This window comes from Amphimedon queenslandica, unplaced genomic scaffold, assembly GCF_000090795.2.
Source record: "Amphimedon queenslandica unplaced genomic scaffold, v1.1 AMPQUscaffold_13472, whole genome shotgun sequence".
Taxonomy (NCBI): Eukaryota; Metazoa; Porifera; class Demospongiae; order Haplosclerida; family Niphatidae; genus Amphimedon; species Amphimedon queenslandica.
Window position 1 is genome coordinate 209,030 of NW_003546292.1, and position 27,227 is coordinate 236,256.

General features: G+C 35.1%; 5 protein-coding genes across 14 annotated transcripts in view; 1 reads left to right on the forward strand and 4 right to left on the reverse strand.

Moving 5' to 3' along the window:
* The window catches only part of LOC105312112 (deleted in malignant brain tumors 1 protein-like), a 32,560-nt gene extending 22,735 nt beyond the window's left edge, over positions 1-9,825 (reverse strand). The window contains exons 1-13 of one of the 9 annotated variants that reach the window (XM_019994465.1): positions 6,256-6,398; positions 5,212-5,373; positions 4,638-4,805; positions 4,421-4,576; positions 4,201-4,359; positions 3,975-4,136; positions 3,325-3,483; positions 3,087-3,248; positions 2,843-3,001; positions 2,641-2,799; positions 2,132-2,287; positions 1,664-2,020; positions 1,583-1,612 (exon numbers count right to left, since the gene is read on the reverse strand). In XM_019994465.1, the coding sequence (XP_019850024.1) occupies positions 1,583-1,612; positions 1,664-2,020; positions 2,132-2,287; positions 2,641-2,799; positions 2,843-3,001; positions 3,087-3,248; positions 3,325-3,483; positions 3,975-4,136; positions 4,201-4,359; positions 4,421-4,576; positions 4,638-4,805; positions 5,212-5,373; positions 6,256-6,343 (2,077 nt within the window). In that variant the 5' untranslated portion in view covers positions 6,344-6,398. Of the gene's footprint in view, positions 1-1,216; positions 2,021-2,131; positions 2,288-2,640; positions 2,800-2,842; positions 3,002-3,086; positions 3,249-3,324; positions 3,484-3,974; positions 4,137-4,200; positions 4,360-4,420; positions 4,577-4,637; positions 4,806-5,211; positions 5,374-6,255; positions 6,399-9,636 lie in introns of those variants that run through there. The other 8 variants (XM_019994464.1, XM_019994459.1, XM_019994458.1 and 5 more) reach the window with 8 other exon arrangements.
* Positions 6,633-9,552, reverse strand: LOC109580896 (scavenger receptor cysteine-rich type 1 protein M130-like). The gene is made up of 4 exons (XM_019994471.1): positions 8,567-9,552; positions 8,062-8,238; positions 7,771-7,938; positions 6,633-7,640 (listed from the first exon to the last, which is right to left on the reverse strand). The coding sequence occupies exons 1-4, from the start codon at positions 8,574-8,576 to the stop codon at positions 7,141-7,143; spliced, it is 855 nt and encodes a 284-aa protein (XP_019850030.1). The 5' UTR covers positions 8,577-9,552; the 3' UTR covers positions 6,633-7,140.
* Positions 9,826-9,983: 158 nt separating the features above from the next.
* Positions 9,984-20,152, reverse strand: LOC100639726 (ubiquitin carboxyl-terminal hydrolase 47). 2 transcript variants are annotated; one of them, XM_019994457.1, is made up of 34 exons: positions 20,069-20,152; positions 19,752-20,008; positions 19,239-19,420; positions 18,910-19,091; positions 18,630-18,843; positions 18,300-18,496; positions 18,188-18,254; positions 17,831-18,081; positions 17,010-17,069; positions 16,751-16,894; positions 16,591-16,632; positions 15,019-15,116; positions 14,916-14,970; positions 14,741-14,868; positions 14,383-14,482; positions 14,217-14,296; positions 14,097-14,148; positions 13,835-13,973; positions 13,624-13,736; positions 13,455-13,559; positions 13,286-13,384; positions 13,122-13,236; positions 12,947-13,062; positions 12,773-12,889; positions 12,039-12,699; positions 11,644-11,819; positions 11,511-11,591; positions 11,346-11,464; positions 11,176-11,294; positions 10,989-11,119; positions 10,898-10,945; positions 10,719-10,849; positions 10,597-10,668; positions 9,984-10,377 (listed from the first exon to the last, which is right to left on the reverse strand). In XM_019994457.1, the coding sequence occupies exons 2-34, from the start codon at positions 19,886-19,888 to the stop codon at positions 10,245-10,247; spliced, it is 4,464 nt and encodes a 1,487-aa protein (XP_019850016.1). In that variant the 5' UTR covers positions 19,889-20,008; positions 20,069-20,152; the 3' UTR covers positions 9,984-10,244. The 2 variants fall into 2 exon arrangements, with proteins under 2 accessions (XP_019850016.1, XP_019850015.1); XM_019994456.1 differs by having other exon boundaries at positions 19,752-20,027; positions 20,069-20,128.
* Positions 20,153-20,166: 14 nt separating this feature from the next.
* On the forward strand, positions 20,167-21,911 carry LOC100637453 (charged multivesicular body protein 3-like). The gene is made up of 7 exons (XM_003385118.3): positions 20,167-20,274; positions 20,468-20,528; positions 20,752-20,931; positions 21,087-21,208; positions 21,281-21,392; positions 21,481-21,524; positions 21,700-21,911. Exons 1-7 carry the CDS (start codon positions 20,236-20,238, stop codon positions 21,781-21,783), a joined length of 642 nt encoding a protein of 213 aa, XP_003385166.1. The 5' UTR covers positions 20,167-20,235; the 3' UTR covers positions 21,784-21,911.
* On the reverse strand, positions 21,867-26,332 carry LOC105312113 (disks large homolog 2-like). The gene is made up of 6 exons (XM_019994478.1): positions 26,128-26,332; positions 25,302-25,546; positions 24,505-24,690; positions 24,353-24,455; positions 24,041-24,104; positions 21,867-23,101 (listed from the first exon to the last, which is right to left on the reverse strand). Exons 1-6 carry the CDS (start codon positions 26,243-26,245, stop codon positions 22,027-22,029), a joined length of 1,791 nt encoding a protein of 596 aa, XP_019850037.1. The 5' UTR covers positions 26,246-26,332; the 3' UTR covers positions 21,867-22,026.
* Between the last annotated feature and the right edge of the window lie 895 nt (positions 26,333-27,227).

Below are 27,227 nucleotides of genomic sequence, written 5' to 3' on the forward strand. Positions count from 1 at the left end.
TAGCGTATTGTCATTAAAATTTATGTTATAGCCCCCCAGCTTACCAGTAGTAGGGTATCCAAGCTGTCTGCATACAACTTGAGCATTAGCATTAGACCAGCCATCATCACAGACTGCTCCCCAGCTATTACCATAGCATATCTCAAGGCGACCTTCATGATATGAAGCACCATTGACAAGACAAAGTGCATCCTGACTACATTGACCTACCAATTGAAGTAAGATCATTAATATGGAATTGGTTAGCAATAATTTTGAGGCATAACAATTCAAGGTGGAGATGTTATTGTTGTCAATGATAAAAAGGTTACATATGTACTTCTGTAATTTCACACTTGCCACATTCATGAATGCAATTTGACCTCACTCATGATTGATATAGGATGACATGACATATGTAGATATACAGCAACAACATCACATAACAATACATTAAAAGTAATGCACACATATGCATGTACCTTTAAGTACTACAAGGACTTTTATCTATTGATAGACTGACCATAAAAATGTACAAACATCAATTGGAGGGTTTCCCAGCCACAATGCATTATAAGTAAGCTAAACAGCATGCCCCATGAGCTGACAAGCACCACAATGCAACACTTGGACTTTAAAATTTGTTTAAAAATCCAATTTTGATCAAAATCTGCTTAAACTTTCTAGAAACATAAAAACATTTATACGATCAGAAATAAATTATAAAAACACTGACTCATCTCCTAGCCATTTTTGGCAAAATTTGGCACACTATAGTATAAGGACTTTGGCCTGAGAGCTTTAAAAATTTAAATTTTGATCCGAATCAGCTCAAAATTTTTAAATTTGGAAGACAATTTTTAACAGCTTTAAAAGATGTAAAAATTCAAATTCTATCCAACTTCCTATGCAACAGAAGAAAAGAAATAAAAATGATTTCTCCTTCAGTTTTGACAACATTTGGCTTGAGACCAAGTACTACAGTACAATCATAAGCTTGAAGTTGAACCACAGTAAAGTGTTTATGCTTAAACTGCATGAAGACCTGCCTCAAAGATTAGAGTATCACTTTACCTTTAATATAAATGAAATTCAAACAGACCAGAAGTACAATTAAAAGGAAATGTTTCTTAGCAGTAGAGTACAGTAACATAAATCTGGCTTGCCAATTGATGGCTTACTTTGCCAAGCCACAATCCTCTGTCTGTTAGAGTGTTATCACCACCCATCAGTATGATCTAAATCTCAAATACATTTTTACTGCAAAAGTATATAAATATGTATTTAATACAAAACTGATACTGAATAAAAGAACACACTAGATCTACTGACAAATATAAAATGCAAAATGTAATACATCAATGAGCTCAATAAGGAGGTGGTGGTTCATCACGAATGCCAGTAGACTCATCAGTACCAGGGTTTGTTCCTCCATATCCTTGTGGTTCCTGCTGTGGGTACCCAAGTGGTGCTTCTTGCTGCTGCTGTGGATAAGGTGCTTGCTGGGGATAACCAGTTTGAGAATAATCCTGTTGAGGATATCCTTGTACAGCAAAACCCTGCTGCTGTGGAGGAGGTGCAGGATAACCTTGAGCTGGATAACCTTGAGCTGGATAACCTTGAGCTGGATAACCTTGTGGAGGATAACCATAGCCTTGTGGAGGATAGCCCTGGACAGGATAACCATATCCTTGTGTAGGGTAGCCTGCTGGTGCAGCATAACCAGGATGAGCCATTGGTGCAGTCGGTTGTGTTTGTTGTTTCATATAATCTGAGTAAGATGGAGGAGGTTGATTTTCTGCCTTAGGCTGGGATTGTGTATAAGCTCCAGTTGCAGTACTAGTAGTTTGTGCTGGAATTGTTGTCATTTGAACTGCAGGAGCTGCTTGCCTGGCTCTAGCTCTGGAGCGATTTGATTTGGAATTTAATGCCACTACACATACAGCAATCACTGCAATTACAAAAATTAGGAAAATAATACCACCAAATATCCCTCCAACAATAACTCCTGCTAATGCACCAGCATTGACACTACTAGAGCCTGCAATGAATAATAAAGTACATGATCACAGGAGGTCAAAAAGCTTTTCATAAATGAATCATAATTATTATGTACATGCTATATGTGCATACATTATTTATTATTGCGTACCTGCACAACTGACTCCAGCATCCTCAGAGTGACGACAATTATGATTAGTTATATGAGAACAGTTAGTAAGGTATGATTCAGACCCAGTACAAGCAACATTATCCATTAATATGCTTCCTGTTCCTTGTCCAAAATATGCATTACCATATGCGGTCCCTGTATAAATTATAATGCAAAAAATTTATTAAATACCGTACAGTGGGAAATTTTGGTAGAAATTAATTTTAGCAAATTTGGCATTTTGATAGCCACTCGCCAAAATAGAAAAATCTGCCATTTTAAGTCATTATACACATTTTCATGGGCATGTAGCTACAAATTCACCAATCTCCAAAATTTAGCAATTCACCAAATTTTAGTCCATCCAAAATTTCCTGCTATACGGTATTTATTCCAGTATGTATGCATAATTGCATGTGGACTTGAATCAAATAGTATTATTATACACAAAGGCATGCATTTTATTTGCTGTGAATTGCCTCTAACTCAATAATACATTGCACATGTACCTGTAACACTATATCCTAACTGTCTACATACAACAGTAGCATCATTAGTACCCCATGCATCATCACAGACAGTACCCCATGATTCATTTCTGCATACTTCAACACGTCCTTCTAAGCTGCTGGATCCACCAACAAGACGAACTGAGCCATCAATACAAACTGCAAAAAATTTAAGTATCAAAGCTACCAGTATAATCCTTACTGTATGAGCATCTAACTCCAGCATCCTCATAATGACCACAATTATGATTAGTTGTATGATAGCAGCTAGTAAGAGTTGATTCAGATCCAAAACAACCAACATTACTCATTACTATGCTTCCTGTTCCTTGTCCAAAATATGCATTACTAAATGCAATCCCTAAATAATAGAATTTATTAATAAACCATCAAAAACTACAAGCAAATAATTCGACTTTAAAGAAGTTGTGATTTGTGATTATTACCTGATGATCCAAGTCCTAACTGTCTACATACAACAGTAGCATCCCTATAGTCCCATGAATTATCACAGACAGTACCCCATGATCCATTTCTACATACTTCAACACGTCCTTCAAAACTGTTAGATCCTCCAACAAGACGAACTTCTCCATTGGTGAAGCAATCTGTAAAATCATGAAAAATTAATAAGAAATGACAATGTAAGTAGTACGTAAATGAACAGCAACATATAGTCCTTACTCTGTGAGCATCTAACTCCAGCATCCTCAGAGTGACCACAATTATGATTAGTTCTATGAGAGCAGCTAGTAAGGTATGATTCAGATCCAGTACAAGCAACATCATCCATTAATATGCTTCCTGTTCCTTGTCCAAAATATGCTTCACTAAATGCAGTCCCTAAAATAGTGTTATTTATTAAATACTATAATTATTATTATTATTATGCACACATTACAAACTGGGTTTCCCACAAAGCATGTTAAGAGAGAATATGGAGCAACTTTAAAAATACATAATGAATCCAAATTTGATTGGAATCAGCTCAAACTTTTTACATAACATGATAAGAACATATATATGTATCGGAAAAAATTATAAAAAATTGAGAATTCTCTCTTTTTCGATTCTGGTGAATTTGGCCGGACTTTTAAAATTATTAATTTCTGATTGGACTTTCTACACAACATAATAACAAGTCTATGCCAATAGGACTATTATTCTAACTCGACAAAATGCCAGTGGCAAATATTTTGTCAAATTTTTTGAGCAACTTAAAAAATTCCTACATGTATGTAGATTTTTAAAGTTGCTCAAAAATTAGCATTATGTTGAAATTCTGTGGGAAACCCTTACTATAAAAGGACTGAAATGTTATATACATGTAATACCTGATGCTTGTCCTAATCCTAACTGTCTACATACAACAGTGGCATCCCTATAGTCCCATGAATCATCACAGACAGTACCCCATGATCCACTACTGCATACTTCAACACGTCCTTCAAAACTGTTAGATCCTCCAACAAGACGAACCGATCCACTAAAGCAAGCTGTAAAAAATCAAAAATTCAAGTACATACACATGTAGATCATAACTGAATCTATAATCCTTACTATGTGAACATCTAACTCCAGCATCCTCATGGTGACCACAATTATGAGAAGTTGTATGAGAGCAGTTGGTAAGGAATAATTCATATCCAGTACAAGCAACATCATCCATGAATATGCCTCCTGTTCCTTGTCCAAAATAAGCATCAGTAAGTGCAGTCCCTAATATAAAAGATTGTAACGCTTAATGCATTTGTAATATGCGAGGCTGTAATATTAATACCTGATCCATATCCTAACTGTCTACATACAACAGTGGCATCCCTATAGTCCCATAAATCATCACAGACAGTACCCCATGATCCACTACGGTATACTTCAACACGTCCTTCGGAACTGTTGGATCCTCCAACAAGACGAACCGAGCCATCAAATGGTGCTGAAATAAATAAATAAAACGAAATGATATAATTAACAGTGCTATCATGATTTATGCATACCAGGACAAACCACTCCAACATCTTCACTATGAGTACAATCGTTTGACAGAGGAGATCTATGACTGCATTGCTGGTATAAAGATGTTTCATTGCCAACACAACTAACATCATCTAATACTATACTACCAGTCCCTTGTCCAAAGTAGGCTCGATCACGATAATAAGCACCTATAAAATTAGAAAATGAAATTATATTTATAAAACGTGATGCTTTGAAGGATTGATTTGATTGTCATTAATTTCATTCATGTTAGTAAACTCTCATTCAATTCTTTTAGCATCTAATCACAACAAGCTATTATTAGCATCTGACACATGTCACTAAGTGGTAAGTACTTCGTCTATGTGATTCAACTACAAAATGTATAGCTTATTTATTCAGAAATGTCTTTCCAGCTAATGAAACTGTAATGTGTATTCATTCTATATGACAAAATTTACTTACTGCATTATAAAATAGTTATGTAAAAAATGCATGCATGATAGAGGTTTTGACCTTTTTAACACATTGGCTAGTATTGTTTTTACATTGAAATTTAAATTATAAAATTCATAAATGTAGCTCCCGGCTTACCGGTAGTAGGGTATCCAAGTTGTCTGCATACAACTTGAGCATTAGCATTAGACCAGCCATCATCACAGACTGTTCCCCAGCTACTAGCATAGCATATCTCAAGGCGACCTTCATGATATCTAGCACCATTGACAAGACGAAGTGAACCCTGACTACATTGACCTACCGATTAAAGTAAGATCATTTATATAAAATTGATTTATTAGCAGCAATGTCAATGGTTAGCAGCAATGTCAATGATTAGCAGCAATGTCAATGAGGTATAACATTTGCGGTGGGAAGTAATCATTCCAGTATCAATTAAAGTATTATAATTAAAAGTTGTAGAGTGGGTGCATGTATTATGCTATGCATGTACAATACTGTATGTGCTTGTTTTAATAAAAGTACAATAGTGCACATGTACATGCATGATATAATAGTGAGCCTGCCAAATTTTAGGAGAGGATGGGGAATTCTGTAGTGAATAGTCACTTATGTACTCTTGCAAATTAACCTTTGTCATATTCATGAATATAAATGTCAGAAGTATGCTTGGTATGGGAAATGACACAGCATCAACTTTGAACCAAATCACATGACATGATGACACAAAAGATAGCACACATACACACATGACAACACATCAAACACAATTCTTCTCTTCATGGTTGAAGCTGAAACAGAATGCATAGCTACTGATGGGTGTACATACCATATAGCTGGAAACTTTTAACACCAATAAATTTCGCTGTTTTAGGGGTTTTGTCAGATTTACAAAATTAAAATCCATAAAAAAATCTAAATAATACGGTATAAGGTGGCGGAATGCTTTTGATTTGAGAAAATTAAATCCACGAAAATGATTTTTGGGGTGAAATCGCGAAAGTTTAATCCCTCAAAAGTTTCTGGCTATAGGTACATGATTGATCATAAAATCCTATTTATAAAAAAATGAATAAAGTGCCTTACTATTGAACAAGGCTAGCACAGCATAATCTTTAACCAAGGACACAGCAAGGTTATACAGCATATTAGATTCGTGCCCATCTATAATCACTTTACCTTTGATATAAATGAAATTCAAACAGACCACGAGTATAATTAAGAGGACATTTCTCTCAGCAGGAGAGCCACGATACTGCAGCAACATCGTCTGGTTTATGGTTTGTCAGTTCCTACGCTTCCCCCTCATACTATACTACTATACTGGCTTGCCAAGCCACACCTTTCATAACTTTGTCACGTGCACCATTGTGCAATGATAGTGTTTGTATATAATGGAGCTTTCATAGTTTCATTTTACATGTACTTACAAAATCCATGGCTACTGCTAATGTTGCAACTATCTATGGTTTTGTTATAGCATGCAATTTAATTCAAGTTATCATGAACAATAATAATAATAATAATAATAATATAAACAATAGTATTAAATCAGCTTAAAGACGCATAAAATAGTTTATCATTATACAAGAACACGATAATAATAATAATAATAACAATAATAAAACTACTAAGCAAAATAACATTCTAAAAGACAATGTAAACCACCATTAAATAATAAATAATTATTAATAGCTGAAGAGGGGAGACAGCCTACAAGCCACACAAACACACATTTCCACTAAATGCACTCAGTCCTCTTTGTCTTTTGGAGTGTCATCATCAGTCATATTAAAAATTGCGATTAAGTAATTATTACTAATAGTTATATGGCATCATGATGTCATTATTAATAACATGCGTGTATCAATAATTGCAATTTTAAACCCAAACACAAAATTAGCAATTAATAGTACCCGCATTTAAAGTAACCTTAAGGTATAATTAATTTTATATAGAATTTGCATTAAACTATTTTGACAGAAAATAAAATAAATGTTGACTATTGAAATAGGAGCACATACTAAATAGTACAAAAATATAAAACATATAACATCAATGAGCTCAATAAGGAGGTGGTGGTTCATCACGAATGCCAGTAGACTCATCAGTACTAGGGTTTGTTCCTCCATATCCTTGTGGCTCCTGCTGTGGATACCCAACTGGTGCTTCTTGCTGCTGCTGCTGTGGATAAGGTACTTGCTGGGGATAACCAGTTTGAGAATAATCCTGTTGAGGATATCCTTGTACAGCATGACCAGGATAAGTCATTGGTGCAGTTTGTTGTGAATAGGCTTTCTGCTGTTCCATATAATCTGAGTAAGATGGAGGAGGAGGTTGGTTTTCTGCCTTAGACTGGGATTGTGATTGTGTATAAGCTCCAGTTGCAGTACTAGTGGTTAGTGTTGGACTTGATCTCATTTGAACTGCAGGAGCTGCTTGCCTGGCTCTAGCTCTGGAGCGGTTTGATTTGGAATGCAGTACACATACACATATAACAATCACTGCACATACACAGATTAGGAAAACAATACCACCAACTACCCCTCCAACAATAGCTCCTACTAATGAACCAGAGCCAAAAATAAAGTTGATGTTAGTTTTTGCGCCCAAAATAATAAGAGAGGTATAGGTTTATATACATGTTACATGTAACTGCAGGAGATTAATTGATCAGGATATTACTGTGCATACCTTGACTATCTCCTTCACAACTGACTCCAGCATCTTTAGAGTGATCACAATTATGATTAATTGTATGAGGGCAGCTAGTAAGGTATGATTCAGATCCAGTACACTGGACATTAGACATTACTATGACTCCTGATCCTTGTCCAAAATGCGAATTGTTATATGCAGTCCCTGTATAATAAAGTAATTATACTGATAGGTCATTCCAATAAGCATACACATAACACAAAGGCACCAATTTGTCAATTGAATTAAACAACTAGCTTAACACCATCTTTTAAACATTAATTATACCTGATGTATATCCTAACTGCCTACATACCACCATAGCATCACGAGTGTCCCATAAATCATCACAGATAGTACCATAGATATTACCACTTAAGTAGTAATTATATCTGCATATTTCAACACGTCCTTCCGAATCAGTAGATCCTCCAACAAGACGAATTGATCCAATAGTGCAAGTTGCTATTGTAGAGTAAACATAATTTGCACATAATATGATGTACCAGAAGCTAAATGTTATCTTTATTTTAATAGTATACATGATACATGTATTGCATGTGTATATGTAATACTACAATTTCATACACCAAATGGGATAGGTATGGTTGAAGGTGTGGGTATATGTAGTACAGGGTTTCCCACAAAGCATGCTAAGTGAGATGCTTCATGAGCTGACTAGCACGGAACTACTTTTAAAATTGTTAAAAATTCAATTTTGATTGGAATTAGCTCAAAACTTTTTATACAACATAGGTACATGGATCAAAAAATATAAAAATCGAGAATTTACTTCTTTTCATTTTTGGCAAAACTTGGTCAATGACCCAGTACCATGGTCTACATGATCTTTTGCCAGATTTTTAAATAAATTAAAAAATTTATAAAAAAAATCCAGTTTTGATCAGAGTCAGCTCAAACTATGTCCCAAATGAATACAACACATGCGTGCAACTGTAGCATCATGAACGTCTCAATAATCATCACAGACAGTACTCCATGATCTATTAATGCATACTTCAACACGTCCTTCCCAATAATAGGACCCTCCAACAAGACGAATTGAATATTGATGATCCACAATTAGCTGTAGAAAGAGTTTTATTTATATATCTAGTACTTTCATAGCTGTAAATACATGTGTAGTAAACTGGAAGATTTTTAACAATGATAGCATTTGATGCTATTTAATAGACTAAAGACTATAATCAGTATATCACTTTAGCTTTGCTTTTGGCTTTGCTAATAAAAATCAATTAGTACTATTGCTTAACCTTTGTCATATCCACTTATGTAAATTATGATATCACTGAGACATAAGTAGACTTTGTATGGGAAATGACATCACGTATCCATGAATGTGAATGTCAGAATGCATGTTTGGCATGGGAAATGACATAGCATCAACTTTGAACTAAAATCATGATGACACAAAAGATAGCACACACACTACACATCAAAATAAATCATTTCCATGATGGTTAAAGCTAATTAAAGATGCGTAGCTACTGATAGGTGTACATACTGTATAGCTGGAAACTTTTGAGGCCAAAAACTTTCAGTTTTTTGGGATTTTGTCAGATTTGCGAAAAATTAAAATCCGTGAAAGTCTAAAAATACAGTATAAGATCATGGAATGGTTTGATTTACAAAAATTAAATCCACAAAAATGATTTTAGATTTTGGGTGGAATTGCGAAAGTTTAATCCCTCAAAAGTTTCTAGCTACAGGTACATGATTGACCATAAAAACCTATTTATAAAAAACATGAATAAAGTGCCTATTGAACAAGGCTAGCACAGTACAATCACAAGCAGTTTAGCCAAGGACTCGTGCCCGTCTATATATATGTAATCACTTTACCTTTGATATAAATGAAATTCAAACAGACCACAAGCACAATTAAGAGGAAATTTCTCTTAGCAGCAGAGCCACGATACTGCAGCAACATCGTCTAGTTTATGTTTTGTCAGTTCCTACGCTTCCCTCTCATAGGTTGATCATAGATCCATGGGTTGATTATTATGCATTTACATGCGCAGGATATGCATATATGCTAGATGCCAAGCCACACCTTTCAAAACTTTGTCACGTGCACTATTGTGCAATGTAGTAGTATCTATGGTGCAATGGATGGACTTGATTTCATTTTACTTATAAAATATATGGCTGCTGCTAATGTTGCAACTATCTATGGTTTTGTTTTAGCAGGCAATTTAATCTAAGTTATCATGAACAATAATAATAATAATAATATAAACAATAGTATTAAATCAATTTAAAGACGCATAAAATAGTTTATCATTATACAAGAACACGATAATAATAATAATAATAATAATAAAACTACTAAGAAAAATAACACTCTAAAAGACAATGTAAACCACCATTAAATAATAAATAATTATTAATAGCTGAAGAGGGGAGACAGCCTACAACAAGCCACACAAACACATTTCCACTAAATGCACTCAGTCCTCTTTGTCTCTTGGAGTGTCATCATCAGTATAAATCTTAAGTGCTCTCTCTTTCCTATAGTAGCTGTAGCTTGAATGACCACTTGATGATGATGAGCCAGTACCATATACACCAACACTATTGACCCTAAAGTGTGAACATACACATGAAGCCATATAAGACCAACTGGGTTACTGGTCTTAATAATTACATAAAATATTTGATCTGGATTTTTCTGGAAAACATGATTACTAGCAAACAATATGCAAGTTAAATGTACAGGACTATAGGCAGGGGATCAAATGTAACTGGGTATGTCATGTTGTAATGTAGATGCACGTGTAGATGGAGAAAATTCAACCAGACCTTTTGTTTTCTGTCTTTTCTATTTCTGCTCTCTCTTCAGCTGTGATCTCTTTCATTTTTTCTCTATTGTCTCTAAAAATAATAGTACATTATTATAAAATGTATGATTAGTTATACTGTACTTGTAATAAATGACACCTCCATCATCATACAATGAAAATGGTGTTTGACTGATTGATTGAATGGCTGGATTCCATTCCAACTCATTCTCAATATCAAGACATGATATCTCAGCTGGAAATGATCCCACACCCTTTAAAAGGAGAAATGGCTCACTGATAGTAAAACATTAATGGCTTACCTTTGCAACAGAAATGGCATCAACAGGAACTTCACTTAACTCTGAAAGCTAAAGGAAAGAGTCACATAACAACATTTTATTATACATTCACCTTCTTTTTAAGATCTAAGGGACTAGCTGTGTCCAGTATAACTTCTTCTGTTGGATCAACTGAATATTCTGATGGACGCCATCTTCTAACATACACCTGCATCTGTGTTGGGAGCTTCATCTTTTCAGGTTCTATCAAAGTATAAATACCAAATAATACCCTCATTATTTTTAATTTAAATACTGACCTTTCAATGGTTCCACATACATTTCACTACCAGCATATACATGAATATCTTTATCAATCAACTGATGATCAAGATACACTGTACCAGGTGACCTCCAAGTCTTTTTGCGTAATCTCATTCTACACAATAAGTCATGTGATTGTCCCATAATAGTCGCATAATGTACTTACTTGTCTAATTCAAGGACACAGTCAATTCCTTGTACTTTTGCTTCTTCAATAATTTGTTTCTTAAATTCTCTCACTGGTGTATTCTTAGCAACAATAGACTCCATCATCAGATTAAAGAACTAAAAATCAAACTTAACTACAATAGTAAAATTGCTATTGCCTGACCTCTGTATTGTTAATGTGTAATAAAAATACTTTAATCCTGCACTCTCCTACTTGTAATGCCCTACCCAGTCTTACTACAAACTATAAGGAAGAGAAAAGGTCATGATCAAGTGAAGTAGGATTAAATAATTACTCTTGATTCTGAAGGTATTGCCATTAATGAGTCAGTTAATCTTTCCATTTCATATTCTTGCTGGTTATTATACACCCTATACACTTTAAAACCAGTAGGTGGTACGTTAATCAGTGGAACTAGCTTCTCCTTCAATTGAGCTAATGTGGTTCTCCTATCAACTCTTATCTGTATATCTGATAATAAATATTGACATTCATAATCACCCATTAACAACTAAGATGCACATGTACAAAAAGTTACTTCAAAATTTAATTTGAACAACTTAAGGCAAGGCAAAAAACTGAAGACCAAAAAATTACAAATTTTTCATTTGCCCATCAGAATTATAACACATTGGTGTTTGGGGTACATAAAATGTATTTTTTGCGGCCAATGTACATACATGTATTTACCTCTTTTCTTTCCTTTCTCTTCTTCATTCTTTGATAAGGACACTACCTTTAAAACCCCTCCTCCTCCTCCTCCTTTCCTTCCTTCCACACTGCTTGAAGGTTTACTCTTCCCCTCCTCCTCCTCTTTCTCTTTGTTATCTTTTGATTTCTGATCATTCATTATCTCCTCAGGACCTACGTCATCTTTGGATGCCCCGCCCATGCCATTAGTAGCCCCGCCCACATCATTAGTAGCCCCACCCACATCATTATTAGTCTCGCCCACATTATTGCCAGCATCTCCGCTATCCACTCCTTCGTTATTTTCGGTTGTTCCATCGTCATTCCGTTCTCTCTTTTTCTCTCCTGTCTGATCCTCCCTGTCCCCATTAACTCCATCATCACTGAAGTGCCTCTTCTTACCAGCTCCTTCTCTACTAGACACTAATTCGGGGACTTCATCTTCTGCTCTATTATCATCTTCTCCTCCAGCTTGGTTGCTAGGGGGCGGAGTCGAAGGTCGATTGGGAGGGGCTTCAGGCTGAAGGGCTGGTGGGGATTCTTGTAGAGGAGGTATTGTAATGTTTAGTAGTATTGAGTTGACGTGAGCTTCAACGTGTCTGTACATGACACTCTCTTTGTATTGTCTCTCATAATCTTCAGAATCAGAGGCAGCAAATAGCTACAAGAGAGAATGAAGAAGTAAATGTACATGTACATATTTTAAACATTAAAATAATAGTAATAAGTCTTACTGTGTGTTTCCTGTAGAGTCCTTCTCCTTTTAGTGAACTAGCATCATTTGGTAAATGTCTACCATCATTATACACCTCAAGGACCAGCCTCATACATGAAGGATCAAGATTGAATATCTAAGAAGAATAAAAGAGTAAAAAGAATTTTAAAAATATGGTTGCTTGTGTCCCTACTTCTCCTATATATTGCTTTAATTCTCCAACAGTCCAACCTTGTTCTGCTCTTATTGGTTCAGCTGGTGCCACATCACCAGTTGACAGATCAATCACAGCTATCTTTAATTTCATGCCTACAGTACACCATCACATGATTATACAAGTTGTCGTCATGGGAACAAACCACACCCACCTCCCTTATTGTATTTCTTAAAGGCTTCGTTTTCTTTACGAGTCTCTAGAAACATTTCAAATGAATAATAATTTCTAGCGCCACCCACAAGCTGTCCAAAAGTTTGATCTTGAAACTATAAGAAAAAACTAATAATTAATAATAATAGAATGAACCACACCCACCTCATCAAGATCAAAGGATTGATCCATTGTTTCAGAATAATCATCATATTTAACCAAACGACATCTCTCAATAGGAATATGAGGAGCTAGTTTCATTGTCTGATAAAGAGAAAAAAGAAAAATAAAGGGAAAGAAATTAGGAGAAGTCTAAAACATATTTGAGTCAAACCTTATAAGCTTCAGCCAGTGCTTGGGGTAGTTTAGTATCCTGGTGTATTTCAAATCTTGACTCAATCATTTTGCCAGTAACAGGATGAACACAAAATAACTTAAACTACATGTACAAAAAATGAAATGTACATACAATCTACATGTAGGAGCACTCCTTATAAACCTACTTTGCACATCTGTTTCTCCATCTCTTGCTTCTTCTTCTCATTGGCCTCTCTCTCCTTGTCATCCTCAATCTGTTTCTTCAAGTGATCAGGGAACTGGTCATCCTGCAAAAAATCTAGAAAAAATAAAATAAAAATTCCTCACCACAAGGCTAACCATACAAATTTTTGTAGGCCATTTTAAAAAATTGTAAGCTACATTACAGTAGTATACCTGCATTTTCATTGGTATCAATTCTTCTGTACATCAACATGTATGCATTAGCAGAGTAGCTGTACATTGAGGAATAGTAGCCTCTTGATGATGAGCGGTCTGAACCACCAAACGTCTGCTCTATCTCCTCTTGAGTTATCTATTAAGAGAGAGAGAGTGTGAGGATAAAGAAGTAGTTGTAGATATAGCTGTATATGAACATGTATGAAAGTACATGTATATGTACATGTACATGTATATTAATCATGCAGCTATACTTTACCCTGGTCACACTCTGATCATTGAAACAATACCACCTCTTATCCTTGAAAGACCTACAAACAATAACAATACACAATAATAATAATAATAATAATAATAATAAATAATAATAATAACTTACTTAATGTATGCATAGTAATGTCCACCAATAGCACTCCCTGAATGAATCATGATTGAGAATAACTCATAGACATAAGGACCCTACATTTACAGATGTATTGTATATGAGAGAAAAGAAAGAGAACAAGTCAATCTCAAAAGGAGAGAGAGAGAAAAAAATTACTAACATGAGATAACATGCTGGCAACATCAGGAGGCTTTGGTCTATCTCCTTTCTCAGCTACATCAGTTTCATCAGGTTCATCAGCTTTATTAGAACCACCAGTACTACATGTAGACATGTACATGCAATATACACATGAAACTAATTATACACATTACAGTAATTCACAAAGTATTCGTAATTATAATTAATATATACTCTACATCTAATACTTTATAACAAACACTTTCAGACACAAAAGTTTGTCTGTTGTAGAGAGGTGTACGTGTAGTTTATGTTGGGACTTGGGATTATGCAGTAAAAAATGTAATTGGTAGATTTGGTACACTAGGAATTGAACTAAAGTTAAGGGCAGTACATACGCTTGAGAATATGAAGGAAGGGTGGAGGAGGTGATGGAGGAGTAAGATGGAGGCTGGTCATGAGGTCTGTCAAAACGCTCTACCACAAAAGTCTTATACTTTTCAGGAACATCATTAGGAACTGAAGGCTATAAAGAACAAGAAGCACTTGAGTAGTAAATGATAATTAACATACTCTATCATCTTCATCAATGAAATCATTCAGATCAAGAACCTTGGGGAATGTCATCCTAAAGGAGGCGTGGTTAGTTTGAAGTATTGACTCCGCCCACTCTCACCTGTCATTCAGTTTGATACGGTGCATTGTGGTGTAGTCAAAATCAAATCTTTTGAGTTGAAGAGTGAGGAGGTATGGGAACTGCTTGAATTTAAGACCCTGAAAGAAACAAAGAGGAAGAATCGTTCACAAATATTGAGAGAATAGAGTAATAGCAATAATGCTACAAGTACATGTAGATCTATAGTGTAGTATAGTAGTAGCAATTAACGTAATAGTAACAAGTATTTTGATTGTAAAATTAATTGATGAGGATTTTGAGTATAATTAAGGCACGGGGCAAATCAATGATATAATTTGAGGATTTTGAGCTGATTCAAAAACTGGTTTTTTATAGTTGCTTCAAAATTGGGCCTAAGTAAGTCCCTGTGCTTTTTAGTTTAGTACAGGGACTTTAGTCAAATTTTGCCAAAATTGAAAAGTAGAGAATTTGACATTTTAATAATTTTTTCTAATATATATACATGTACTTATGTTGTGTAGAAAGTTTGAACTGATTCCGATCAAATTTAGATTTTTTATGAATTTTTAAATTTGCCAAAAAAATCAGGCCAAAGTCCCTGTATTATAGTACAGGGATTTCGGTTAAATTTCGCCAAAATTGAAAAGCACAGAAATTGACATTTTAATAATTCTTCCTGATACATATACATGTACTTATGTTGCATAGAAAATTTGAACTGATTCCGATCAAATTTAGATTTTTTATGAATTTTTAAAGCTGTTAAAAAATCAGGCCAAAGTCCCTGTACTATAGTACAGGGACTTTGGTCAAATTTTGCCAAAATTGAAAAGTAGAGAATTCGACATTTTTATAATTTTTCCTGATACATATACATGTGCTTATGTTGCGTAGAAAGTTTGAACTGATTCCGATCAAATTTAGATTTTTTATGAATTTTTAAATTTGCTAAAAAATCTGGCCAAAGTCCCTGTACAGGGACTTTGTTCAAATTTTTACCAAAATTGAAAAGTAGAGAATTATGCATTAAAATTTATAATTTTTTCCTGATACATACAGCATATGTTGCATAGAAACTTTTAGCTGATTCCAATAAAAATTGAATTTTTAAACATTAAAGTTTCCCAAAAATTGGCTATCAAGATTTTAACAAAGGGGAAATCAATATCTTATTATTTTTGGGAGGTATAATAGTGGTGCTAATGAAATAAATTGAATGCATGTGATGTGGAGAGACTATAGCTAAAGCTAGGGGGAATGTTTTCCCTATCCTTTATTACACGAATGGTGATGCACTTACAATTCTAAGTTAAAAAAATAATGCAAAAGTAATATCAAAACTTTTTTGATATAATTGATCAAATGCAACGCATTTTCATGTATCTATAATTGGATTCAAACTAAAGCAGGTAGTACATGCTATAAGGATGTCCTGAAAGAGAATCATAAACTAGCTCTATAAACAAATATGTACATGTACTATACACTCAATTAGTTTCAACTAAACCAGCACTGAAACAGAATCACATACAAAGCTCTAAAACCTAAGCTCTCAGCAGGTAAGTACATTGTACATGTTACGCTAAACCAGGACTACAAGTTAATTCAAACCTTAAGAGCATCTCGCTTGGTATTGCATTTAGTACAGTGATACTAAAGAGAAAATAAAAAGAATATAATGGAAAAGAGAAAGAAACATAGTAAGAATGGAGAAAAATTAAAAAAGAGATAAATATCAAATACATGTACATGTACAGTATACATGTAGTACCTGGTTGTCTCCTTCAAGAGTTTCTGGTTCAACAAATGCCTTCATTGCTTCTTCAACACTTCCATAAGTCTCAGAGCGTCCGAAAGGTTTTATGACAAGAGGAATATCAAGAAATATGTCTTCACGAGCACTTTCATATCCACACTAAAAGAGAAAGACAATGAATATTATTGTACATGTACTACATAGCATTAATGTATGCACTGTACAATGAAAATTATGGTACACTCTTCAGTATAGAGTGCACAAAATGACTCACTTCTTTACACTTTACATAATCTTTGCATTTCCCTTGATATAAATCATTAATCAGATCAACCTAAGGAAAGAGAGAGGGGAGAGAGAGTGATAAAAAGGACATGCATATACATATAGACAGAAAGATGAGAGTTCAAGATATCACTACAGCTTAAGTTTACTAACATATACAATCATGCACACCAGAATAACAACTGATCAAAGTGAAATACAAACACTGATATAATGAAACTAAATATACACAATTTTTACAAAAAAACAGAGACACGTTATGGCTCACTTCCTAGCACTACTATTATTCTGTAGTGAGATATGATACATAAACACAGTTTTGGAATCAATAAATTGCATTTTCAGTTACCAAAATTGTATTATAATTACAATTGTACATGCAGTAATTATAAAGGAAACAAGAATAGTATTATATTGTAAATATAATCCCAAGATTGTTTTCACTGCCTTGCATGCATACCTGATGATCTTATTAAGACTTATAGAGGTTCTCTCTACTAATGCTTCTTTAGACGGTATCTTGAGCTATCTTGCTGCTAGAAAGCTCCGAACGTTGCTCCACCTTGAAAGCCACTATTTTGTCTGCTGTGGCCATACTCACGTAACATGGGGAGGGGGTCGGGCAGCGCAGGTTGATTAATTGCTAAGGTGTCTTAATTTTAAACGTGCATAGAAAAAGTAAGTATGACATAAAATTTTATAATTCACACGTGAGTGAAGAAAACCTTAGGAAGGGCCTGGGGCTTTGCCCAAGGTTGTAAAATAACTAAGTAAAGACGACAAGAAAAATGCAAAAGTGTTGTAACTTACCCTCACATCTCTTGCTTTTGGTGTCTCACCCTCAGCTTGAGATGAACTAGAGCCATCAATATTTTCACTACCCTCTCCTCCTTGTTCTTCCTCTCCTTCTTTCCCTCCTTCTCCCTCTCCCTCCTTCTCTCCTTCATTAGCTGCTGGTTTATCCGTTGGCTTGTCTTGTTGTGTCTGATCCTTTTTAAACCTTTTCTCTAAAGCATCAAACATGACACGACACAATTCCTGAACGTCATGCTGCTGCCAAGCTAAGAGAGAGAGAGAGAGAGGGGGGGGGGGAGAATATGAAAGATTATAAAAAATTACAAAGAGGCAATAATTAAAAATGTAAACAAGATACATGTACATACTGACCTTCACTGCTGTCCCATCCAAAGCTCTTGGTCACATCAGTAGTCTCCACTGCCCTCTTTTTTGCCGTCTAAAAAAACCCACACTAATCGATCAGCCCCACCATAAAGCTTACCTGGAGTTGTAAAAAGAGACGCTGTAGCTGGTAAGGGATGCACTTGGTTGCCTCAACGACTGCTTGATCCTCCGACTCTGCCTTTGACTCAAACCTCCACTGGTACAAAGCATTCCTAAACTCTGGAGTCATGTAGAGTGTCTGGAGCAAACTGTTTAAATAACAGGTCATGGCCTGATTTACCAGCCCCACAAAACCTAATAATTATAGAGCAACAAAGATACATGTGACATGAGTATAAAATTAATTAAATATATACAATCAATAATTTAATGATAATATATTGAATAATGATAATTATATTGACTAGAAATCTGATATTACGCTCACCAGTCTCAGATTTAGCGTTATAACTGTAGCTGTAAGACCCGTATCCACTTGACGAGGAGTAGTTGGACGTGTTACCTCCCGATCCATAAGTGTTGCTATTGTAGATTGGGTTAGTGTATGAGGACCAACCGCTGGACGAGGAGGAGGCACCAGTGATTTGAGTAGAGACTTGACCTGTTGAGGCCTCTCTTTCAGCTTCGGAAGTTATATTTTCCTGGAGGAGATAAATAAAAGAGTGTTTAAAAGAGAAGTTTAATCATTAGTAGAGCATGTGTATTACATTTCCAACTCTAGTTGGTTGCATATCATCCTTCACTCTTATCAGTAAGTATGTTTTCTTCGGTTCCTCGGCCATTCCCATCTCAAGGAGAGTAGCAGTTGAGCAATGATCCAATGGAATCTCCTCTTCACCTTCCTCACTCTGACGACGCCATATTAACAAAAATGAATCGTTAACATAGCCTAGTGGAGATAAAGAGATGAATGAGTGTACGTGTAAATAAATCAGATCAAAAATAATGTACATGTATGTGTGTGTGTGTGTGTGTGTGTGTCAGTGAGAAATAGATGGAGCAAGTGACAATACATGTACACACATGATCATCTTACTAGCATGATCAGCTACAGTAATATGAAGACTATCAATTGAGGTGGACAATGGAAGGACAAAATTAAAACGCGACGACTGCCACGTGGGATTAGTTTCATCTGTAACGACAAATGATACTCCTCCTTCAGTTGCTGTAGAAACATTCGATCTGTAACTAGTAGAGAATGTTGAGAGCTCAACACTAAAAGAGAGAGAGAAAGATGATATCAATAATACGTGTACATGTACATGTGTACACTAGCAGATTAAATGTATAAATAAGTGTTAATAAGTGACATTATAGCAAAACAGTATCAATAATATCAAAATCAAAATTATTAATAGTTGTACATTAATTACAATAATACAATATCAAGAAATTTACATCAGCATCAAAGCACTACATAATGTGCATAAAGATGTATCGCCATACATCAGTAAATAATTATGTTCACATTTATGATGATAACTCATACATTAACTTAATAATACTCATTATATTCTAGTACACATTAGGCAAAAGTCTTCCCTACCTCTTCTCAGTTGTATCTAGTGGGCCAGAGAGAGACGGTTCAGAATCAGCAAAAACCTCATCAGTAACTGGTGGAGCAGGAGCAGCTCCTCCTTCTCCCTCTCCAGAGACAACAACATCAACTGAATCAGTGGCCATTATTAATGATGAGTAAGGTCGAGGCTCTGGGTGTGGTCTGGGAGGAGAGAGAACTGACTGGCAGAGTGTGTCTCTATTAAGAATCAAACAGCGTCCTTGCTCTCATTAGCAGTATAACAGCTAGCAATGAGAGAGGATTCTGAGTATGATAAAGTATTGCTGTAATGTAGAAGGAATTACCTTATGTTCTGCAATGAGTATAACTGCTTCGGACCCTTCCTCTACTGTCACATGACATCACGTGAGCTCTGTGTTCGTGGGCGTGTTTATATCCCGCCCAATATGGGCGTTGCCCAATAATAAGTGACGAAGCAGCTCCAGCAAATAAGTGAAATAATTTTACAACAATGCCACTATTAGGCAAGAAACCAGACCCCAAGGAACAAGTAAGTACCAAATATTAGTATATACAGGTATAGTAGTTCATGTTGCACTTGTATTGGGTCATTCAGTACCTGTGTTTAATGTATTAGAGAAAGTTATGTTGATAATGTTAAAGGAACCCTGATTTGTCCCAATTTTGTATTATATATACATAATGCTGAGCTGAAAATTGTTTTGAGTTATTTTTTATTTTAGGTTAGAGATTGGCGTTCAAAAATGAGAAAAGAACAAAGAGTTATTGACAGGCAAATAAGATGTGAGAATATTCAACACTAATTTAGCAAAATTTTTGACCAATTACCACCACCAAAAGTATCATAGAATTGATGATAAAATAATCCCCTATTATTTATGTAATGTAATAAATTATGATAAACAATAAACAATGCCCATTTTAATCAATGATGCCATTAATTGATTAATTTTATTACTATTTTTAACACTGTGCTCTTACCTTGCCAATTGTTTTTCAATAAAAGCGATCCAAACTGAAGAGATGAAGGTTAAAAAGTCCATCAGAGACGCTGCAAAGAAAGGCCAAACTGACGTCTGTAAGATACTAGCCAAAGAACTAGTACACTCAAGAAAAGCCGTCAGTAAATTATACGCATCAAAGGCACAAATGAACTCTGTTGTAATGCAAATGCAGAATCAACTTGGTAAGCTATAGATACATACATTGATTGAGAATATTCAAACTTATCATTAAATGTCATATGTAATACAACTTATTGTAAAATTTTGGATGATAACAGTATTCATTTATTCATTCATTTAAATGCAATTATTTTATAATAATTTTATTGTAATGTAGCTACAATGCGTATGGCTGGTGCCATATCAAAGAGCACTGATGTAATGCATGCAATGAATGACTTGGTAAAACTTCCAGAGATAAGGGCAGCAATGATGGACCTGAGCAAAGAAATGGCAAGAGTAAGTAATGCAAATAATACTGTACAGTTAAAGCATAGTTTTATTGATGATAATTATTCATATGCCACATAGGCTGGTTTAATTGAAGAAATGATGGAGGACACGCTGGAAGGACTGGAAGATGATGACGTAGATGATTTAGCTGATGAAGAAATTGAGAAAGTTCTTCTTGAAGTGACTCAGGGTTAGAAATGACTTTACTTTATGCACATTAGTTTACATACACATAATCTACATGAGGTCATTGCATTACGTTGAATGTACTTTTGTAGGTAAACTTGGTGAGGCAAAGGTAGCTACTGGAGGACTGGAAGATGTAAGTTTAAATGTTTAATGTAAATGTAACTGTAGACTATATTTTTGTAATTGGCTGAAAGTTTTTTGCTTTGAAGTACATTCAATTATATTTTTATTTTGAAGTATGTTTAGTAATTATAAATTCAAGCTCAATCTCATACTACATGTAATGATGGTTCTTTTTGTGTCCATAGACAACTCCAGCAGTAGCTGATCAGGAATCAGAGGAAGAAGAAGAAGATGAAATGTCTCAAAGATTAGCACAGTTGAGAAGTTAAAAACCATATTATTATAGTGCCTTTATGGTTCACATCTTTATAGTAATTATTATTATTTTAATCATAATTAGCAATACATGTCATTGTTTGTGTAAATTGTTTTGTGAACTTTTTATTTTAAAAAATAATATTGTAATAGTGAAAAGTACATGTAGCTATGAGCCAAGTTAAAAACTAAATGTAGAAAACAAAATAAAATACATAAAAGATAAAAAATAAAAATGAAGTATTTTACCAATATGCTCAAATACGATCCAGTTGTTCAATGATTTGCTTCATTGTTGGTCGTTTCTCAGGATCTTTAGTAGCGCATGATACAACAAGAGAATGTAAAGAGCTCCCAGATGAACGAACTTGATCTAATAAGACACGAAATATGTGATGCTCAGGAAAGCGACAAGTTATTACTTCACATAGCAATATCCCATAACTGAAGACATCAGCTTTAGGTGATTGCTTAGACTCTTCAAAGTCCACCACAGTCTGGAGGCACTCAGGTGCACTGTAAACCATGGCTCCCGCTGCTTTTGTAGTAGCAAAACGGGCCATTTTTGCTGACCCAAAGTCAGATATCTTTGTCTTCCATTTTCCAGGGCCCTTTGATTCAAGGAGTACATTAGCACTGCTGACATCACGATGAATAATAGGATCAGGTAGACAGTGTAGGTAGTTTAAACCAACGGCTACATCACGCATTATAGAAAGAATCACTGGCCTGCAAGCAAGGTCAGGGGTCAGCTCTTTCTTCTCATAGGCACTGCGTAATGAGGTATCCATTACTTCAGTGATAATCATAGGATTACCTGATGGATGGTCTAATACAGCTCCTATAAACTGGAGGAGATTAGGATGACGTAGCTGAGACATTGTGTTTATCTCACGATTGAGCATTTCAAGGTAATACTGATTATTCTCTTGATTCATTATAGCATCATGAAACCGCTTCACTGCAACTTTCTGTCCACGGAATTTCCCAATTATAACTTCACCCCAGCCTCCACTGCCTAGCTTGTGACGAGATAGAGTGACATCCTTGTAACTGACCTTCCAGTTATTCTCTAATTCCTTGACTTTCTCTTCCAGTTCCCTTACCTGATCTATCAGGCTGCCCTTTTCTGCTGATGATTGAGCTAAACTTTGCTGTAAATCATCTCTTTTCTTAAGTATTTCAGTGTAAGCTTTTCTCAGCGCTGTAATTTCATTCTTCAATTCATTGTTCTTTGCTAATTCCTGATCTCTTTCTTTTTGTAACCGATCTCGAGCAGTTGACAATGTTTCATTCAATTTTTTCAAACTGGCAACATCAGCTGACATTTGACTAAAGTGTAAACATATGTACATGAAGATAATGAAACATGAATGGAATACATGTATAATGTCTTGGGGTTTTTCACCCACAGTGCAATAATCATTCATCTGACTGTAGTACTGTGCATCTTTTCATTACTTCTCTAAGTTTCTCACTCTTCTAAACAACTAAACAAACTGTTTCTACATTATTATTACAGATTGTGGCGATTGTGGTGAATATTTAGAATACTATACGTATGTACAGACAGACTTTTCTCATTTTAGTTGGGCTCACTTAGGCTCACCCCAAAAATAATCAACTATATTACACAGCATACAATACAAGTATACACATATCCAAGTGTGTACACATGTAATTGTACTAATATGCTCACTGTACACTATGCTCAGTATACAGGGGTGTAATCAAGAATGGGAAAAGGAAAATGCTAAAAAGCATGTAAAAGGATATGAAGCATGCAATAATTTGGGCAACGCCTCTTTTTACAGTGCTAAAATACCGTATAGCAAAGAATTTTCATGGCCCAAAATTTTTGTGGATTTTGCATTTTTTCAAAATTCACAAAAATAAAATCCACAAAATCGATTCAATACAGTTCAAGATGGCCGAAAAGTAGAAAAACATGAAAATTAAAACATGAAAATTAAAGCCACGAAATTGATTCTTGAATGGACCTGCAAAATTTTTGGGCCACAAAAATTTTCCGCTATACTGTCATTTTCAAAAATTACTCATTAATAATGGGCAGGGTCATGATAATTTCAAGTACGATAGCACTCTTATTGCTCTTTAAAGCACTGTATTTTTATTTAATATTTTTATGGAGCAACCATATAAAATTTGTGTATTTTGAACTGCAATTTGCAAGTGTTTGCAACATGCACATAGAATGAAAAAAGAATTTAAAGAGCCACCTACAATACATGTATGTATAATTATTCCTACCTGACATAAGAAGTCTCATCCTCTTTTGGTTTTATGTCCATTTTTCGACAAAAATTTTCAAACTCTAAACAAGAGTACAGTATTACTGTAAAAATTCCTATGATTGATTTCATCACTTTACATGCCCATTACAGTTCCTCTTAGATATAGATACATGTACTATCTTTTTTCTAAAAAGCTCCAAACTAATTGCAGCCAAGTGTGGGAAATTAAGAGTGTGACATTAATTATATATACATCACATGCCCCTGGTCGTAAAAATTAAGATGAAGGACTTGCTATTGCTAAGACCAATAAAATCATACAACTTACCATCTGGCTTGTAAACCACTTTGAGAGTGATAGTATCTCTAGCTCCCTTCAAAACTTGAGCCACAATGTCATGTGACCACATCTCCAAATTATTTCCGTTCACCTGTCATCACAAAAACTGTAAACCAGCCCCACTCACAACAAAACCTTACCTCTAGGATCATGTCTCCAACTCGTAATTGACCGTTTCTGGCAGCCACACCCTCTTTTGAAATCACACTAATAAAAATGCCAACTCCCTCCTCACCTCCAATTATGTTAAAACCAAGCCCCTCTCCCTCCGGTCTGTTGAGGGTTATGATACGAGGTTTATCAATGAGTTCTTTGTTAGCCAAAGCCTAGAGGAGAGAAAAGACTTTAGCCTGAAGCAAATAAAAAAGCAGCTTATTTGCACATGCACACAAACACACATGTACAACAACACAGCTCTGCCATGTTTATTTTTATGGGTACATGCAGGGTTTTATCTACTGGGGGGGGGGGGGGTAAGGGAGGAAGGTTTTACCCCAAACTCAACATCTCCCCCAAAAAAGTTTATAATTACTTAAAGTGCTATAAAATAATCCCAACACTCCATGATTAATTGACAAAAACAAGAACATTAAAAGAAGAAAAATTGCCCTATAATAATTTTACCATAAATATATGGCATCATTAAATAAAATTGTACTTCTCCCTATTGTCTCACCATGCATGGCAAGACTATTTCCCCCCAAATTAAAATCTCTATAAAAAAAATTTAACTTTGACATATATACATTTCATCAACTATACGTTTTGAAAAATGAATACACAGATAATAAAAAATTTTATATGGTTAACACTTAATTAATTTTGATTTGCAATTTACAAAATATACATGTAAAGCCAAGGCTACACAAAGGTCAGGCTTGCATTGACAATATAGCATAGAGAGTTCCATAAAACACTCTCTCTCTCTCTTTCTCACCTTTCCCTTGTCAGAGGTGACAGTTATATCTTGTGGCAGTGAATTCTTTTCTATTTTAAGCGTCACTTCTTGTCCTGTTGCTTTCAAAATGGCTACAGCATCTTCGTAGTCAATCTCCGCCAAATTTTGCCCATTCACCTCTAAAAGCCGGTCACCAACCTCAAGCTGTCCATGCTTGTCAGCTGCACCCCCTTTGGCTATCTTTGTAACAAATACTCCATTATCATCAAGAACATGTTGATTCCCTATATACATGCATGTAAAACAATACCGTATAGCGGGTATATTCCGTTTGAGTTTAATTTCATTCTTTTCGTTCTCATTCCTAGTGGAACGAACATTTTCCAAACGAAAAGGGCATTTCTTCAATGCCACGTGTGTGAAATGGCTGCTCAGAACAAAAATAAAACGAACGAAAATTTCTAATCCTGCTTAGAATGAACATTTTTCCAGACGAAATATACCCACTATATGGTATACCATTCACATAATATTTACACCATATTTTAAAATATAGCTTCAATCCATACTACAATCCATAAAGTAGCTATACAATAATTATTTACAATAAATCTCTCATTGGCGTATTATTAATATTACATGCAGTTTACATTAATAAACTATAATAACTATAACAATAATAATAACAATAATATTTAAAGGCTATAAATAATATTCTATGCCCTCCACATAAAGAACACCTCTGTATACCAGACATTAGCTTTCTTGTACCAAAGTGTCTGTTATATACAAAGAGAATACACTGTACATGTACAAAGCTAATGATCATTAATACTGCAGCTGTCCTAAATTAAAATGAGCATGCCTTTCCCTCCAGCTATGGAGAATCCAAGACTAGTCCCTCCATCCTTGTTTAGTGTAATAAAAATGATGGAATTGTCACTGCCTGTAAACTGGGCCAGGGAAGGAGGAGAGGAAGACATGTGTTCTTTTGTTATGGCAGGTGGATCATCCAAATCTTCAACACTAGCAGAACTCCATACACGATCTAAGAAACGTCTGATACACTAAAGAGAGAGAATTAGTCAAAAATATATGAAAACTAAAACATAATACTACGAGGCACCTATGGTGCGTGGCCTCACTGCAATAGCTGTTTGATTATCAACATTAAAAAGCTTAGGCATGAAGAGAGTCTGTTGCAACATATAGCTTCCTGCAGTTGCAATTGCTCTTGAATACCTGCAGAAGTAGCAGCACATACATATGCAAGCAGCTCCAGCTCCTCCCATGCATGGAGGTTGAAAGGTGTGGCATTACATCATCAACTGCAATGATAGTCTCTCTGGCCAGACCGGCTGGCCAGTGAGACTACTGCAATGATGGCAGCAAGAAGGCCATGTGAGAAAGAAGCTTAACTTTTTCTTTACTAATCAACAATATATGATAAACTTGCTGACAGAAAGTTGTTACCTTTATGTATTTGAGATAGTACAGGTACTTTAGTACTCAGCCCAGTAGGTTGTTGCTCTGAGCACTTCACAAACTAGTGACCAGGACAAATTCAAATAAGTACAACTCTTCATTAAGTAAGATTTAAAGAGTTATGTTCATATTTTTTGAAGGCCATGTTGTAATCTACTGGAAAATGTTACCAGCTATCTCTAAAGTGCCAACACATTGGGACTTGGCTAACTACTCAATTTTTTTACTTTGAAGCTTCTGTACCTAGCACTTGTATTTGAGCAACACAAAACAGTTAAGCAAGACTTTTCAAGGCCAAAAAAAATTTAGGAGCTTGGAATACGCTGTGCTAAAGTTATAGTTTATTGAAGACAAAATTCAGTTGTACAGAATGAATGAATGAATGAATGACAAACACAACAACAATATACCTATACCTCATGTAGGCAAGGCTAACAAGATTAGAAAGAACAGAAGAGGGTGGGTTGCAGTAAGACAACA